Source organism: Populus euphratica, unplaced genomic scaffold (assembly GCF_000495115.2).
Source record: "Populus euphratica unplaced genomic scaffold, PopEup_1.0 scaffold7.1, whole genome shotgun sequence".
Lineage (NCBI taxonomy): Eukaryota > Viridiplantae > Streptophyta > Magnoliopsida > Malpighiales > Salicaceae > Populus > Populus euphratica.
In genome coordinates, this window is record NW_011499871.1 from 1,793,128 (window position 1) to 1,808,119 (window position 14,992).

The following is a 14,992-nucleotide window of genomic DNA, read 5'->3' on the forward strand; positions in this document are numbered from 1 at the left end:
AGAATGGACATCAAATCAAATAAATAAATAAAAATAAAGGAGAAAATTCTCACTGGGACAATTTTAACACCATTATAAAATAACGCACAACGAGAGAACGAGAACACATGCACCACAAGTACAACAATCAAGAAAGCGAACTAAATAAAATATTATAAAATGAGCAATTCATATTTACATTTAAGAAATTAATTTAACACGCGCGTGCACGCGCGCACACACACATATATATATATATATATAGTAAATTTAACAAAGAATAATAAATTAAAAAAAAACTAAAAAAAAACAGGTTATGTTTACAATAAGTGAAGAATCTTGTAGAATGCAGATAAATAATAATAATGGAGTTAAGTCTCTAATTAAATTAAATAATGAAAGATGAAACTTAAAAAAACATAAACTTTAAAAAAAAAACAACCAGTGCAAATTTTTTAAAATTAAGTTAATCTCTTATTTTTGCAATCCGTGAAATCTTAGACTTGGGTTTAGTAAAAAAACTTAATTTTTAATTAATTTAATATTAAAGAATAAAATCAAGAAAAAAAATATCAAATTTAAAAAATTTTCAAAATAAAAAAATAACAATTAAAAAAATAAGGATAGACTAATAGAGGATGAAATCGTTAAAAAACAAATTTAAAAATTATTTCAAATAATCAAATAGTAATTATGGAATGGGCATCAAATCCAATAAATAAAAAAAATAAAGGAGGAAATTGACAACAAATTTGAATTCCATAAATTAATTAAAATACAAATTAAAAAAACATAAAAAATAAATCCGAAGAAAAAATAAATTTAAGAGTTGTTATGAAAATGTAAATGATTAAGCGTGGAAATCAGAAGGAGATAAATGAAGAGAGAAAAAAGTTTAACAATGTTAAACCAGAAAAAATTAAGCTACATGCATCATTCAGGAATGGAGATCTTGCTGTGATTATTCAAAAAACACCGAGTAATATAATTTTTGGTCATCATAAGTCATCACAAATGTTGTTTGAATACAATGGAGTGACTTACTCATTGGTATGTATAACGCTAATTCCAATCATTTTTTATTATTTTTATATTTGATAAAATTTCAAATTTCACCAATATATATATTATAATAATAAAAAAAAAGTTAGGATAAAGTATAAAAAAGATTATAGAGTCCAATTAAATAAATTTTGTTTTTTAAGAACAATTATTGTGCTTTTAAAAAATAAAAATAAAAAAACTCTTAGAACCTAATAGATTGAATTTTATTTTTAAGAGCAATAATACCGTTTTAGTATATAAAAATACCAAATTACCTTAATTATTTTTATAATAACCAATGAATCCTATGGGAAAAAAAAATATCTTACCCGGTAAGTTTTACCGAGAAAGGCAGAATTATGAGTTCCCTATTTTAATCCTCGAGACACCAACTCCTCGGCTATAGTTCATTTCCCACGGTTCTTTTAACTGTAGAAAGGGTTTTTACAAACCAAAACCAAGTTTCCTTTTCATTGATATTTTTAATAGACTATTAGCACGAAAGACCCGTATTAATATATTTATATAAAAAAATAAAAATCATGAAGTTGATCCAAACATAAAGGACGACGACGAAGACGATTACGATAATATAATTAATCTTACCTTATATAAGCAAGTAGAATTATTTACTTATAACTTGTCTGTCTATGTACAAGTAAAACCTTTAATATCCTGTCCCTTTCGAGAATGCAAGATCTTGATTATTGAGCCAAGAAGAGGAAGAGGGGAGAAAACAGGGTTAAGGTACGTGCAGTCCTCCGTTATACATCACGGTTAAGGAGCCTACGAGACCGACACTTGAAATCAATAAATGTAGATTGTTGCGTATGTATGCGGTTTCATGGTGATTATTTATCATTTATAAATATATAGAAATCAATAAATGTAGATTGTTGCGTATATATGCGGTTTCATGGTGATTATTTATTATTTATAAATATATATAATTTTTTTTTTGATAAAATATAAAAATATAAAAGAATTTTTATTTTTTATCAATAAAATATAAATTAAAAATCACTACTTAGTATTTTAGTTACTAAAAATTCTAACCAGTTTTAAAAATCAGGTATAAAAACTGGTTTAGTTAATAAAAAATATTAACACTTCAAATACGCTTTAATCAAGGTAAGTTGTATTGTCATATTATTTTGATAAAAAAAACTATATTAATAAGATAAAACTTAACTATTCTGTTGTCATTAAAAAAAGTTAATATCCAGAATATGTATTATGTGTAATGTCGTATCCTGAATATTAAAAGATAAATAAAATAATTTTTTTTTGTAATAAAAAAATATATAAATTGAAGAATAACTCAAAAATAAATTATGACATAGATTATAAAATCATTGATAATTTGGGATGTTTGAATATGTGATATTAATTGTTTTTTAAAATATTTTTAATTTAAAAGTATATTAAAATAATAATTTTTATTTCAAAATATGTTAACAGGATGTAAAAATAAAAAAAATTATTTAAAATAAAAATTTATTTTTAAAATACAAAAATAAACAAAATAACTACGCCATGTGATATGAGCTGGTGGAAGTGACGTGTGTAAGCACAAATGCCTTTTCTATCATTCTAACGGAAGGGAGATAAAATGGGTAATTAACTTTTAATTGAAAAATCACCAAGAAGGTTGAGTTTTATTGAAAACGATTGTGATAATTGATGTTTGCCAATTCTAGATCAACGTCACGTTGATGTATGCGGCCATGCCATGCCATGCCTCGCAGAAGAACACGTACCAGATCAGGCACGTGCTAAGCACCGAGGCTGTGGACACCACCGACCCCATGCCCTTTCCTAACAAACACAAGAAGATAATTCTCAAAGAACAGTGCTGTTTGAGATCTGGTCATCTAGACTGAAGGCGGGGAGACGGGACAATAGCATAAGGATGAAAAAAGAATCAAGATTGCGCTCATGGATTAGCTACTTGATTTAATCTAGGCAATAATTCACACGACCCTACATCCAGCTTCCAAGGCAATAGAAGCATCCATCAAAAAGACATGCACGTTGGAGATCCAGAGCAGGGAGTAGCAGACTATTTCTGAATGATCGAGAATACAGTAGAAACCGTGTTTTTAAACAAATTGATTTTAAAAAAATATTTTTAAATTGTTTTAATGGTTTAATATAAAAAATAACTTTTGAAAAATAAAAAATATATTTTTAATATATTTTTAAATAAAAAAATATATTAAATCTCAACCACTACCTTACTCTCTTTCATTTGATACACATATAGAGAAATATTCATGGCAATTTGGAGTTCAATTCGTCAGAGGTCTGCAGTCGATTCTAAAAAGTAAGAACTCACCCGCTGAATCACCAGTCTCCCATTTTGATGCCTTTAATTTGCTCTTTGTTTACCTAGTCGATGGGCCGATCTATTAATGCCTCAAACGGCTCGTTGGGTCCTTCACTCCTAATCCATATCTAACAACTCACAACCATTAGAATTTTCTACAGCGAAAAAATTAAAACAGCTGCCTCTTCCCCGGCCCAGCCCAAGTTCAGGCTCCGCCATGTTTCATTTAGTTGACGAAAACACGATTAAATTAAATTGATTTTGGATGAAACTTTTCATTTTCTTTCCTTAGGCATTTCAGCAACCAAACAGAAAACTATTCACAAGGGAAAAAAAAGACAGATTGTAAACTCAAGATAAACATTACAAAGAATCCAGAAGAAACAGTATGCATTGATCACTGATTTGATAGACTGAATTTAAGAAGAAGAAGAAGAAGAAGAAAGAGGGAAATGGTGAGGCATCACCTTACCTTATTCTTGCCATGAAACAGAAGGTAATGCAGAAGAACCCAGGATCACTTCTTTGGAAATTTTTCATCCTTTCAGCTTCATTGCCGACTGGACTTCAACGTTTCGTTGACTCCAGAAATTTTATTGTGGATTTTGTTTTTTTGTTTGACAGTTTTAGCCCTGGTCAATCATCTTAAGTTCGATATACAAAGCCGTGACTTCTCAAAACGGATGGAGCATTTGCGGTATTTGGTTTGTTGGACAGTTGGCTCTTGTGGGAAAACAGAACATTTGGAACGAATATGCTATGCGCGTTAGGTACCACTATATATATAACCAACTACTAATTTAAACGTTAGATTAAAAGTTTGTATCGTAGCTAATTGGTTGAAGGCACAGGACCTGAGTAGACGCTGTGGGTTTGAATCCCAATGAAGGCAATTAAATCTTTTTAAAAGACCGCTTTATTTTTTTTAAAAAAAGGGCAGAAACCTTATAAAAAATATATATATAAATGTCCAGGGGTGTAAGCTTTCATCAATCCCACTCATAAAGCATTTTTAGCAAGTCCATGGCTTTTTTTTAATTGGCTATTTAAGTTTTTTGGTAATTTTTTAATAAATTTTAATGGTTGAATTATGAATAAACTTTCCATATTATTTCTTGTATTATTATCCATTTCATTATTTTTTCTTACTTCGACCCGTTTTCTTTCAATTTTATCATGGCTTAACAATTTAGAAATAGTTAAGCTCCAACTTGATCCTAAAAGATGCAATTGGCTAAAAAAAAAGTTTAAAAATTAAAATAAAAAAATTGGCATATTGATCCCTCATTGTAAAAGTGAGTCTCCTTTTTTCATTAAAATCCAATCATTCTCTTTAACTTTTCTCCGATGAGAAATCTAAAAATAAAAAAAAATAAAATTTTAAATTAAAATTATATTTTTAAAAATTTTAATGACCAAATAATTTATAACTTGAAAAGTATGAGGAGCACAATGAAGTTTCATATTATTTTTTAAATTGTTTTCCATTTTATCTATTGTTTTCACTTCAATCCCTTTTTTTTTGCCATTACTTAACAAACATGAAGCAATGGTTTTAATTTAGCTCTAAAAGGATTCAATTAGTGAAAAATAAAACTCAAGGACTACGATAAAATAAAAGAGAAAAATTGGTATAGCGAGTGTACATTGTAAGCGTGTGGATAATGTTTTTGGCTACAGTGACTTTGCCATAACATTTAGAGTTTCTTATAGTAATTAACAGAATATTAAAAGGCATGACTAAATCACTATAGCTATACTCATAAAATATTATTTATTATAATAGTATTTTGTGTTTTTTATTGTTAATTTCATATTTAAACAATTCAACCTTTTTTTTATTTAGATTTTTAATCATTTTATTTAATATTAATTGTTTTGAAAATTATGCCTCATAATATTTTTTTATTTTTTTTATTATGTTATATATTAGTCTCATTTTTTTTTAACTTTAACATTAAATTTATTAGAAGTTGGGTAATTATTTATTTTTTAGATTCTTTTTTAATTATTTTTTTTTTAATTTTTTTATTTATTCTATATGAGATTATTTCAATTTTATATCCAAACTCACAAGTAAACTTTTACCTTTTGAACCCATTTAAAATAAAAAATAAAAAAAAATAGAAGTGCACTTGGTTTGTTTTCAAGTTTTTTTAATTTAATATATTTTTTTAATTTCATTATTCAACAACTCAATTTTCTTCTTTTTTTTTCTTTTTCTTTTATTTACTATTTTAATTTCACAATTTAATATCAAGTTATTTGAGAATTGAGTTTCATAATTTTTTTTAATTTATTTAAAATGGAGCTATCATTGTCTCATGAATTTAGTTTTTTCTTTTATCAATTTTAGTCTTTAATATTGAATTTGTTAAAAATAAAACTTCATATTTTTTTTTATTTTTTAATGAAGTTATTATAATCTCATGATTTATGTTGCAAATTTAACAAGTTAGTTAAAAATTGAGTTTTATAATTTTTTTATTTACTTTTTATGAAATTATTCCAATCTTATAAATAATGTTACAGGTTTAACAGGTTAACCCTAATTGAATCAGGTAATTTTTTATATTTTTAATTTAATTTATTTTTTAATTTTATATTTTAATATTAGATTAATTAAAAATTAATTTTAATTTATTTTTTAAATGTTTTATTTCTAAAAGTTTATGAGGGTTTTATAACATAAGCTATAAATTTAATAAATTAACGTAATTAGAGTCATTTTAATATTAGAAAGAAAATAATATCAAATACATTACCATATTAATGTTTTTAAAAAATCATTTAATGCATATTATATTTTAAATTTATATTTTTTTTCTATTTAAAAATAAGATAACAATGTTTAAATACTTTTCCTGCATTAAAAAAATTATCCGATCATTACGGCCAATTATCTAGCGATAATTAGAAGAGAAAATGTACTCTGAGATGTGGATTGTGGTCTTAGCATTCTAGCGAACAATGAAAAATACAGATCAGGTTCTCATTCAATATGCTGCCGTTTCGCTCCCCAGCCCATTTTACGCAAACTCAGAACCGAACCGTCGACATTTCTCCCACTGAACCACACCGCCGCCACTCTCCTCTGCAAAAGCCTTTTCTTTTCCAAAACCCACAGAACCTCCGTTAAAACCCCACTTCACTCTCTCACTATGTATAGATTCCAACGTCTAACACTCACCACCAAAACCCTCCATCGCCACCACAACCACTGCTTCTTCTCTCAAGCTGCCGCTGCTATAATCGAAGAACCACCCTCAATCCAAACCACCCTACTCGATGGATTACCAGAACCTGGCCCATTAGAAACAATATTCGCAATCCCGCGCTCAGATTCAGGTAAAAATGTGTCAGCAAAAGAGCGAAAAGCGGGGAGAGTACCAAGTATCGTTTTTGAACAAGAAGATGGACATCATGGCGGTAATAAAAGGCTGATTTCAGTGAAAAAAAATCGAATTAGGAACTTGGTCAATGAGCTTGGTAGACCCTTCTTTTTGTCCAGGCTTTTTGAGCTTGATGTCAGGCCTCAGTTCGAGTCTGATGAGGTTATAGAAAAAGTTCGAGTCTTGCCGAAAGCGGTATGTTTAGTTCCCTTTTTTTTATATTTTGCGGGCTGTTGCTATTTTTGTTTTTAATTTAAGAAAATTTGAAATTCGGGTATTTAAGAGGAAGTGCTACAATGCAGTGAAGAGCTTCGGTGAGAGTGTTGAAAATGTCTAGCCTTTGCATGGATTGGTATGTTTAATTGATTGCTTAATGCTGGGTGTTGGTATTAATTTTGTTTAGAATATAAAGAAATTGAATTTTCTTTTTGTAAATTAACAAAGGTGGAGAAATTTTGTGTTAGGTTGCATAGAAAGATAGTGGTGGTGTTAATTGTGCTTAGAATATAAAGAAATTGAAAATTTCTTTTTTGTAATTCATAAGGGTGGAGAAATTTTGCGTTAGGTTGCATAGAGATTCAGTGTAATGAACGAGATTCAGTGAACTGAGGTACTGAGAGGATTAAATGATGAAGAGCTGATTAGGAATTGTTGGTGTTAATTTTTTTTCTCTTGTTTGTTCTTGAGAGAGGTTAAACAGTTGTTTATCTGGAACTGATGCTTTGTTGAACTGTGTCAGGTACATCTGCATGCCGGAACAGATGAGCCGCTTAATGTGACCTTTATAAGGGCACCTTCTCATGCCTTGTTGAAGGTTGATATCCCGCTTGTTTTCAGAGGAGAAGACATATCTCCTGGACTTAGGAAAGGTTAATCACTTGTTCATTTTGCAGTATAATGATTTATTTGTCAATTAGGCCACCATTCTCTTGATGAAATTTCATAATAACCACACTACACATCTTCTTTGGGTTTTATTTGTAAAAATCTGGTTTTGCTTATTGTGCATATGAATGTCAACTGTCTTGGTTTCAGGAATGCATATTGTTGATATATCTTGTTATGTGTATACTTAAAATTGTTTAACAGTTTTTTGCATGCCTTAATAGGTCTAACCATTTAAGAGCATCGAACTCCTTGATTGATCATGTTCCTTTTCTGACATGATGTGAAATCTTTTTGTTTTTCTCCCCATAAAAGGCTCGCTATTATGCATGATGAGCAACAATCAGCTTAGGAATCCTGAGACTAGGGTTGTAGATTTCTGTAATGCTATCTAGCAGAAGTTAAAACAGAAAAAATATTATGGAGTATCTTCTGTAGACCTATTGGCTTCTCATATTTAGCGGTGAACTAAATTTGAATCCAGTTCTTCTGTCAAAGTAACTTCCAAATATTCAGCATCAGATTGCTCGAGGATGAGTCCTGCCTCTCTTTGTGAATTTGGCACCTGCATGTGCCAGTTACATGCAAGACAATTAACTTAAGCTTGATGCATGCACACCTGCTTCTCAGTAAATTTGGCACTTGCAGCATATGCCTAAACTTGTTATTCATGCCTATCAAGCACATGGATGAGATAACCAGTGTTCAAGTTGATAAAATCTGCAACCATACTCTTAATTGATGCAAAGTTAATAAGATATTCTAGGATCGAAGTGCTTCTCTTACAGATTTCCATGTAGTTGTTGTACTCTTCTGTATTGGCATCTTCTATTACTACTGGGGGCTGCTGTTTCCGAGCTATACATCTAGCAGTCTAAAATGGTTGGGCACAGCATTTTGCATCATTATCCATCTCATTGATTGGCTGGCAGCCACAGTAGTTATATGAATGCAGTGCTTTCCCAAAGTTTCAGTTATGAGGAAAGAGGAAAAAAAGATGTCTCTTGACCATAAACCATGATACTCATTTAATAGTCATTAGCAGGCAGAGTGTCACACATGCATCATGTAAGAACCTTTTCACAGGACCCAGCTACCCGATAATAGTTAGTAAATTGTCCTATTGTTTCCTACCCTAGGAATTAGGGATGGCAATGGTTTCCATACCCTATCCATTACCAACAGATAAGAAATTTAGATATCCATACTTTATCCATCAGGTTTTGGATATTCATACGAGTATTCATTATTTGGGTATCATTTATTATTCAACATAAAATAATACACACACATACAAATTTATATCTTGGGTTAGGTTTGGGTCGAGTTTGACAATATCCATATCCTATCCATATTCATTAGGTAAGGTAACTATCTAAAAAAAACTCACCTATTTGGGTCGGTTTGGATGGGTATCCATTGAGTTCTGATGAAATTGTCATCTCTAGTAGGGATGTTTATAAAGTCTTAGTCTCCGGTGAAAATACCCCCTCCACTGCTGCATAATTTATAATTTGAAGCATTCCCTATTTTTCACTTTGAATTTGTTTTGTGCACAGAAACATTGATTTTCATTTGTCTTCCAAATTAATTATATGGTCACTTGACAAATTTGGCAGGTGCTTATTTAAATACTATTAAGAGGACTGTGAAGTTCGTTTGCCCTGCCGATTTAATTCCTCCGTTTATTGATGTGGATCTCAGTGAATTAGACGTGGGCCAAAAGTTGCTCATGGGAGATCTCAAGGTACATCCAGCTTTGAAGCTTGTTCAGTCAAAAGAACTCCCTGTTGTTAAGATTTCCGGAGGCAGGGCTTCTGACAAGAAATCAAAATAATCACCGTGAGACTGAGAGCAACCACATGTTGTTTGCAAGTTTATCACGGTGCAAAATGGAGCATTGACGAGCAGGATTCTCGCAGCATGTTAGAATTTTAATATGGGAGTCGCCACAATTTTTTCCCTTTCATTTCTTTTTCGGATTTTCCTCATTTTTGGATGACAGAGTAGGGGCTTTTGGCCGGGGTTAGTGGATGACATTTCTTGACTTGCTTGTCAATGATGCAAGATGTGGTACCTTATTACAGGGATTCTCCAACATGTTTCTATTTCTTCTTCTTCTTTTTTTTGTTATATAATAATATGTTTCTTTCCCGCTTGGTTGTTTTAAAGAATACTAAAGAGTTCTCATCTTCAATGAACTTCCTTTTCAAGTTCCTAGGAAGAAGGAAATTAAAGAAAAAAAGACAAACTTGGTTTGAATTGTTGTTGGCATGAAGTTGGTTTGGTGCATGTCTGTGGTCTGTCTATTGTGGCCCTCGTAATCTTTGCATGCTTGCGAGGTGAAGCAGGAAAGCATCTTGTTCGGCAAACATCTCCTGTGAAGTTTGAATTTCCTATTTCCTTGTATGCCAGTTGTAGATATTACTTGAATTAGAATCTAATCTTCTATGGATGATTTCTAAACCAACTTGGCAACATTTTTTTGTTTTACCTTGCATATCAATCTGTCTTTCCTCAAGACACCCTCCTCGGCAGTTTTGCTGTTTACATTTTCTCTCTTTTGTTTACTATGAAGATATTTGCTATTTCTGGCTCCCCGGCTAATTTAGTCTTAAGGTTACCATCTTATCAATGAAGATGCTAGGCAAAACGCTTGTTGATGAAACAGAAGGTGAAAGGGTGAAGCTAGCCTGTGCCAGGTGGCCTTCCCACGTCGGACCACTGCTCGCTGACAAGCAATCCTTAAATTATCGCAGCTCAAATTGTTAAAAACAAATATAATTGTATTCGTGTTACATGAGCAGCATTCATGTTCACTCGTGCTCAATGTGTCGAGCTTACTTCAGCACAATCTTCTGATCGTTTGAACCTGACTTAAGCCGAAGCAGGAATAGCCAGTAACAATCATTTTCTGTCACGCAAGACTCTTCTACTGCAATTGATGTGCTTGGGTCACATAGCTTAATGTTGTGCTTGATAAACATTTCGATAGGCCATCAAAATACAGTCAATAACACATAATCAAGCACGAAGATTTGTAAAAGAGAAGATTTGCAATAGTAAAAATAACTATGGGTTAAAAAATGGAAACAACTCAGAAAAACATAAAAGAGTCGGAAACTCTATTTTAAATATTCCAAACCTCAAAATCTGAAACCCGGGGAGACTTTCCCTTATCAAAAGAACTGGGTTGCATCAATGTTAGTTCTACGAACTCAATTAAGCGACCTACTCAACATGATTAACAGAACATAATACCATAAAAATGAAAAAAAAAACACCTAAAATCCATGTCTTCATAAAGAACACATATAAATCTTACCCTGTCAAAGAAGTATTGAAAATAACTTCAACAACTTGAGTTCCTTTAGCACCAAACGACCTATCTTGTAGCTCCCCGCAGTTAATTAAGAAGAGATGAAGGTCAGGCTTGAAAACATTTGAGCAGAAACTAGAAAACCAATCATATTCTTTCAATCAAACGATTACACTTTACAACATGGTTGTGTGAATCATGGGATTTTACAGAATATGTTACCGTGAAACTTGCTAGCTGATTAATGAACTGTGACAGTGTAATTCAGTTAAAATATATGTACTGATGTTCTCTTTTCAGTAATGGCACTTCATATTGACAACCTAATTCCATATAGAAATCTAGTGGCATGCAAAATTCTTTATGTTGAGTACAAGGCCAAGAACACATCTGCCAATAGGATACTTCTTATTTACAATATTTTTCTATTTTCTTTAATTTCTCGTTAAACACTCCGAGCATACGACATAAAAACAAATAAAGTAAAAAAACTTTATACCATTTACGAGATGAATTTACATCAATTCCTCCTCTTCATTACATCCATGTAAAACAAAGGGCTGTGTGAATGCGCAACAATCACAATACCACTACAAATCAATCAATCAACTTTGAGGTTTTGAAGTGGACTGACTAGGAATGGGATTTGGAGGCTAAGATGGAAGAGGAGAGTTAACGTGAAAACAAGGAGGGGAATCTATAATGTCTTTGATAGTAAGAGCTGGTCATGGGGTGTTTGGAGGGACCATCTTTCGTAATCTAGGGTTTTCTTAATAGTTATCATTTGGTTACTCTCTTATCTCACTCACTCTATTTCTCAATTTGCAGAAAAAGTAATCAAAGAAAGTGCAATAACTAGGGGATTTTGTTGAGTACACAACGATGGTGCAAGAGACGGTGTGAAGACTTACTGTTTATATAAACAGAGAAGCTCCATCTGAAAACCCATTTCTTTTAGGTATTTCAAGTAATATAAACCAACTTGGAGAAGTATTATGGCATCTTGGTATTAATACGAGTCATGTTAATAATCCAAAAATACAAGAGAGATTATGCCTTATAAAGACCAAAATTCAAGTATTGGTTGAACATCTTATTATTGCATACACACACATACTAATTGTCACATGATTGAATTTGTCTTCTCAAAATTTGTCACAGGAGCCCAACCTATTATGAAACTTATATTCTTCTCGCAACTAAATATTTCTTCTCATTAAAAAATTTTTTTATATTTTTTTTATTGCCAAACACGTAGAACACACAAGTAAAAAAATATAACATATACAAACACACAAATTATTACATGAACTAATCTAAACCTTTCATTAATTTAAAAGGATATCACAAGTTTATTTGTACACGTACACAATGCACAATAGTTTTGCCTACCCATAAAACTTGCACCGACTATAATGAATTGCATGCTACACAATAGTATTTACAACCTACATATTACAAAATATAACACAGTGGAAGTTACAATGGAAAACTATCCCTAAGTTCTAACACATATGTCGCTCTATTCGGGCAATTTCTCCCCACACAAGCAACTATTGAAAGCTGCCGTCAATTGTATTAAATTGCCGCAACTCCCTTGACTTGCATCTCACAAACCAAATGCTGAACTGCCAACACCTTTACTTTCAGTCATATTGTGTTTCAACGTGCTTTGGACTGTCCATCATCCGTTGTACAAATCAAATTTCGTGTTGAATATCAATCCATATCCTACCGAATTATATGTACATTGTTGTTGAATCTATCACTGCCTCTGCACACTAATGCTGCCTATGCATGCTTCCATTCATGTCAGTAGTATTTTTTTTTTTTTATCAATTCTTTAACTATTTATCGTCCAGACTTATCATCAATCTTTACTGTCATTCTATTGACATTGTCGATCTTATTAGAGCTGCCAATTTCAACTAATCCTTGAAACTCGTGTGTGTGTACTTTCTCTTCAATGTTTGTTGTAAGTGTGGTACTTGTTATCAAGACATTAATGTATTTTTGTTTTTATATAAGGTGCAATATTTTTCTTATCATATGATAGATACTAATGATGGCATGACACATAAAAAAATTAATATTTTAGGATTAACGAGTACTTCCTGTAAAATTAGTTATTTAGTGGAATATATAACACACCGATATTTAAGTTAGTACTTGTATATATATAGAAAATAATGAACAAGAAAAAAAAATTAAAGGTGCAAGGAAACATATTCAAGTGTTGCGAGATCATGAACTTGGTATGCTAAAAAAGAAAAAAAGTCCTCTCCTTGACCAGATGAATGAATGTATTTTTACACGAAGACTTGTAATTTCTTCATTGAAAAAAGAATCATGTCATTGACCAATCAAGTTCTTTTATTAGTTAGTGTGATGTTGTGCCATAAATTTTGTGTTTAGTATGCGATTGAAGGAGAATATAATCTACGTCAATGTGATGTAGTATATTTATTTTCACTCATGTTTATATAGGTGAGTAGGTGTAGCAGAAATATAATTATTGGTGATAAAAAAATGGTATTTATCCTGTAAAAAATTTGAGAGTAAGATATGAAAACTATATGTGCTACATATTAAAATTAGTAGTCAACCAGTAGTTCGGTCCCTCAAGCCAAGCTTACAAAACTATTTTATATGTCAAGGTCCAAACAACCCTTTTTTTTTTCCCGAGGTAAATCATGTCCATTAAGCAGTTGGGATTACAAAGGATACGAAGATTACGTCCAGGAGTGTTTTTTCCCCACCTAAACCAGAGATATTGTGAAAAATTACAGTTTGTGTATAGAATGTTGCAAATTTGATGAAAAATTATTTTTATAGATGTCCCTCTATGCCATGCATGTTACATCCAATACGTTGAAAATGTCTGTGGCTGAAGCAAATACATTTGCCTCCAACTTAGGGTATGTTTGCAACAAGGGTGAAAATGGTTGACGGAAATGGTGGTTTTTGCCTCAGAACTGTGGGCTATGGGCTTCCACCAATTCTATCTACTGACTGCTTAAGCCCACAAACAGTTGGGCTTCACTTTCCGAACTTCAGTCGGCTGCCGAAGATGACAGGGGAGGATTTTTGTGCTTCCTCGTGGAATCTTCCAAGAAATTATCACTAGGGAGTGCATTTATGTCCGAGATGATCCTAACTGGAAGCATGATTCAACAAGCCAATGGCTCGAGCTTCTTTTAACAAATGCGCGATGGCGAATCTACATAGAGTTGAGTGGGGTAACGTTACCCCCTCTCAAATACTCTATTGGAAAAATAAATAGTTGTTGCAAATAGACAGGTCCTTCGAACTTGTAGGAAGGATCGATTCCTCCTTGAACCAAATTTAAACACTGAAAGAATTAAAGGGGAATGAAGTTGAGAATTTTAACAATTTTATAAATCATTCTAAATAAAATAAATAGTAACAAAAAGAATAAAAATCAAACATGAATGAAAAACAAATTAAATGGCTGATGTAAAGATTTCCATGAGGAGATGGAAAAGAATAAAAAAAAACAAATGCCAAATTAGAGATCCTCTGGCCACACAGGCCGCTCAGACATAAAGGGATACTGCGACGTATCGAACATCACCACAAAAAAACAGCCCACACGTCGCTTAAAGGGTGCGGGAGTCGCCACATGCTAACTGGATGGAAGGATGATCCAACAAGCCAATGGTTCAAGCTTGTGCTGAGAATGTGTGAAGTAGTGTTTGTTGTTTACGTGGGATGCTTAAAGGCAAGTGCCAGTGACTTTTCAATGCTGCATGCTTTTAGTTTTGGCCCTCGTTTCTGTAGATAGACCGCTATTTTGGGAATCCAATTTGTTATGCAAATTTGACACTCGATTATCAAGGAGAAAATTGCATTATCATTCACCAAATCACTACTTGTAAAACGAACTTAATTCCACCTAACTAAGCTTCGAATTTCAAATTAGTCGGTTACCTGATTCCTATCCAAAATCCTCACAAAATCTAATTAATTACAAGAGGATTTCTCTTGTTTTTCCATCTTATTTACTCGTACGATGGAAAGAGT

General features: G+C 31.9%; 1 protein-coding gene across 1 annotated transcript; it reads left to right on the plus strand.

Moving 5' to 3' along the window:
- Positions 1-6,311: 6,311 nt before the first annotated feature.
- LOC105127392 (Ribosomal protein L25/Gln-tRNA synthetase, anti-codon-binding domain-containing protein) lies at positions 6,312-9,803 on the plus strand. The gene is made up of 3 exons (XM_011028662.1): positions 6,312-6,939; positions 7,484-7,613; positions 9,249-9,803. Exons 1-3 carry the CDS (start codon positions 6,514-6,516, stop codon positions 9,464-9,466), a joined length of 774 nt encoding a protein of 257 aa, XP_011026964.1. The 5' UTR covers positions 6,312-6,513; the 3' UTR covers positions 9,467-9,803.
- Positions 9,804-14,992: the final 5,189 nt, after the last annotated feature.